Source organism: Pterocles gutturalis, unplaced genomic scaffold (assembly GCF_000699245.1).
Source record: "Pterocles gutturalis isolate BGI_N339 unplaced genomic scaffold, ASM69924v1 scaffold37021, whole genome shotgun sequence".
Classification (NCBI taxonomy): Eukaryota; Metazoa; Chordata; class Aves; order Pterocliformes; family Pteroclidae; genus Pterocles; species Pterocles gutturalis.
In genome coordinates, this window is record NW_010104228.1 from 1 (window position 1) to 3,208 (window position 3,208).

Sequence of the window (3,208 nt, forward strand, 5' to 3'; positions counted from 1 at the left end):
GTGGAGTACGTCGCCTGTGAGACCACCCCGTCGGACATCAGGTTCTTCTTGGACGTGTGGTGGGAGGTGATGAAACACAAGGAGGGGCAGGAGGGCGCGACAGTCTCTGCGTTCAGCACTCTCATACGTCAGCATGGGTGCGAGTCCTCTCTGGACGATGGTCTCCAGCCCCCAAAGAGGTTCAAGGGTGACCCTGGCTCTCTGCATGACCCTCCTGCTGCCACCAGCCTGCTCATGGTCCTGATAGAGGGGTTAAAGCAAACCTCCGGGAGCGTCGCCCTGCCCCGCACAAGGTGCTACGCCTTGGCCAACCTGCTGGAGCTGCTGGCTGACGGGCAGCCCCCTCCCTGCTGCAGAGTACCTGGACAAGGTCAGCTCCATGGTCAGCCTCTGGACCAGCGACGCTGAAAGCCAGTTCCACCACGGGGGGCTGGAGGAGAAGGTGAAGGAAGCAGAGAGAAGCATGAGCCTCTTGGTCACGGCCAAGCTCTCTCGTGAGGAGCTCTTTGTTGGCTTGGACTTTCTCCACAGCTTGTTGCGTGCGTGGGGGGAGGAGCTCCAGGGCTCCCTGAACAGCTCTGAGGAGCTCTGCTACGAGAGCTACCGGCTCCTGGACACTCTTACCACCTTCAGGAAGAACCTGGTTTTCTTCTCAGAGACTAGAGACCTGGGTGAGGATGAGGCACGGATGGTGTCAGAGCTGATGCAGATCACTGAGGACTTTCTCAAGGAGATCAGCCTGCAGAGCAAGGATTTGGACACTAGCCTTGTGTCTTCAGTTGCCATGACAATCATTGAGCAAAAGCTGGACCGGCACGGGGAGGTGTGCTCCATTTTTGCTTCTGAGAAGACCTGGGCGTTTTCAAAGGACTGGGTTGACTGCCTTGTGAAAAGCAAAGCTCTCTTCCAGGAACCAGAGCTAGTTTTGAAATTGCTGGAGACGCTGGTGAGCTTTGACACGTCCTGCCAAGACAAGGAGGGCCGAGAGCTGCAGATGCAAGTGACCAAAGCCATCCTGGAGTGTTACGCTGAGCTTTCGTTAATTGACAAAAACAAAGTGATCTCGGGCGTCCTGGCGTCCTGGGGCGGACCAGGTCTGTGTCTGAACGTGCAGGTTGTTACGGAGGGCTTCCAGGAGGATCTGAACGTGACTTTCAACCAGATCACGAAGAGCGTGTCGGATCAAGGCCTGACCAGGGCTGTGGCTTCTGTGGCCAGGCTCATGCTCCTGTGCCCCGAGGCCACGGTGAAGCAGGTTTGTAATCTTGCAGTTGTCAACCTCGGAGCACACCAGTTCCTGGCGCAAATCCTCTGCTCCTTCCCAGCGCTGAGCTTCCTCGAGACCCGCGATGATCCCGGCAGGCCACACAGCCTGGTGCTGAGGTGTCTGGAGGAGGCGGTATGGGGGAGGCTTTCCACAGAGAGGGAGGAGGAGCAGTTCCTTGAGTTCTTGGCCTTTCTCATGCAGCCAAGCTCAGCACCCCCTCTTGTGTCACCTGCAGAGGTGACTGCAGCCTTTGTCCTTCCCTATTTGAAATCAGACTCTGCTCAAATTGAGCTGAGCCTGCAGATTCTCAGTAAGGTTTTAGGGATACAGTCCTGTTCAGAAGAGCACTGGATCAAGTCCTGTCACCCATTCCCGCTTCTCCTCAGCCTCTGCAAGCTTCTAGATGGTTACACAAGGTGCTGGCATCAGCCTAGGGACCAGGTCTTCCCTTCGCTGGAGACCAAAGACCTGATCCTGACCGTCCTGTGCCAGCTCTGTGAGGTGGTGAGACCAGAAACCTCCCCCTCCCCGGAGCGGTGGGTCCAGTCGCTGGCTTGGCTTCACAGGAGGGTGGCGTCACTGGACTGGACTGTTGGTCTCCGGCTGAAGAAGCTTTACGGAGACCACTTCAAGAATGAGGTCCCATCAACGCTGTTTGAGATCTGCACGCTTCCTGAGGACGAGTGGACATCCCAGCCTTTGCCAGCTTACGGACCAGGCAGCGGGCTCCTGGCGTGGATGGAGTGCTGCTGCGTGTCTGCAGAGCTCAGGGAGACCATGCTGGCGCTCCTCACCGTCAACGTGGACAACCCTGAGGAAGTGAATCTCTTCAGCAAAGGGTTTCTGGTGGCCCTCGTTCAGGTCTTCCCTTGGTGCAGCCACAGCGAATGGAAGAGGCTCACGCGCGTGGTTGAAAATCTGCTGCAGCGGCAAGTCCTGCACGTGCCGTACACGCTGGAGTACGTGCAGTACCTGCCCTTGCTCAACCTCCGGCCGTTTGCCTCCTACCTCCAGTTCTCCGTGCTCTTCCTGCGGGGCTTCCAGCTCCTCTGCAGCTCCAGCTGTTCCACCTGGCTGCCGGCAGAGGCTTGGCTCCACGTGGTCCAGCTGTACTGCGGCAGCCTCACGGACCTGCTGGCCTCCATCAAGAGCGCTGCGGGACCCCCCTCGCGCCCCGGCGAGGACGGGACCTCGGTGCAGGAGGTGTCCTTCGTCTGCATCCAGATGTTCTGCCACCTGCTGCACGTCACCGCCATGCTGCCGGAGGAGGGGTGCGGCGAGCCGCTGGTGGTGGTGGCCTTGGAGATCCTCTCGCAGTATGAGACGTTCAGCGGCGCCGATACATCCCCCAGCAGCACGCTGCGGAGAGCCAACGAGAGGCACTTCCTGGAGTCCATCACGGAGAACGTCGGTGATGAGGCGCTGCGCAGCACCCTCCTGCAGAAGCTCAGCAAGCTGGGAGCTCGCGCGGCCGGGGAGCCGGCTTGAGACGCTGGAGAGGGCAACAGCGGAGAGCGCTGACCCTGCCTCAGGGGACCCGTGATGAGGAAAGTTGTAAGATCTGTAATAAACCCAGTCTGGTTTTTTTTTTTTTCTTTTGAATTTGTTTCCCTTCTGCTGTGTTTTCTTCCAGGCTAAGCCGTGAAGGGACCGTGTACAGACGGGTAGGACCTGCCACTCTAATTTTCCAGTGGGAACAGCTGTTCCTGAGCCCAGCTCCTGGTCCCATGGCTCCAGCCTCGCCTGCTGCCGGTCTGGATTTATAGAGACCCTGGCAGCTCAGGCAGCGGGGAAATCAATTCCCTACAGCTACGCTGCGGCTCCCCTGCTGCCGGCCCGCTCCTCACCCCGGGCGGATTGCTGGGCTCGCCGCACGCTGCCAGCGGTCAGGAAGCGAGCGAGTCGGGCGAGTTCAGGACGGGCAGGTGCCTTTGGCCGTAG

General features: G+C 59.1%; 1 protein-coding gene across 1 annotated transcript; it reads left to right on the top strand.

Moving 5' to 3' along the window:
* Window positions 1–3: 3 nt before the first annotated feature.
* GEMIN4 (gem (nuclear organelle) associated protein 4) lies at window positions 4–2,755 on the top strand (the record flags this gene model as incomplete). Its single annotated transcript, XM_010086997.1, is given in 2 exon segments — window positions 4–329; window positions 331–2,755. Coding segments are annotated over 2 exon segments (2,751 nt in total), but the record flags the coding sequence as incomplete, so codon positions are not given.
* Between the last annotated feature and the right edge of the window lie 453 nt (window positions 2,756–3,208).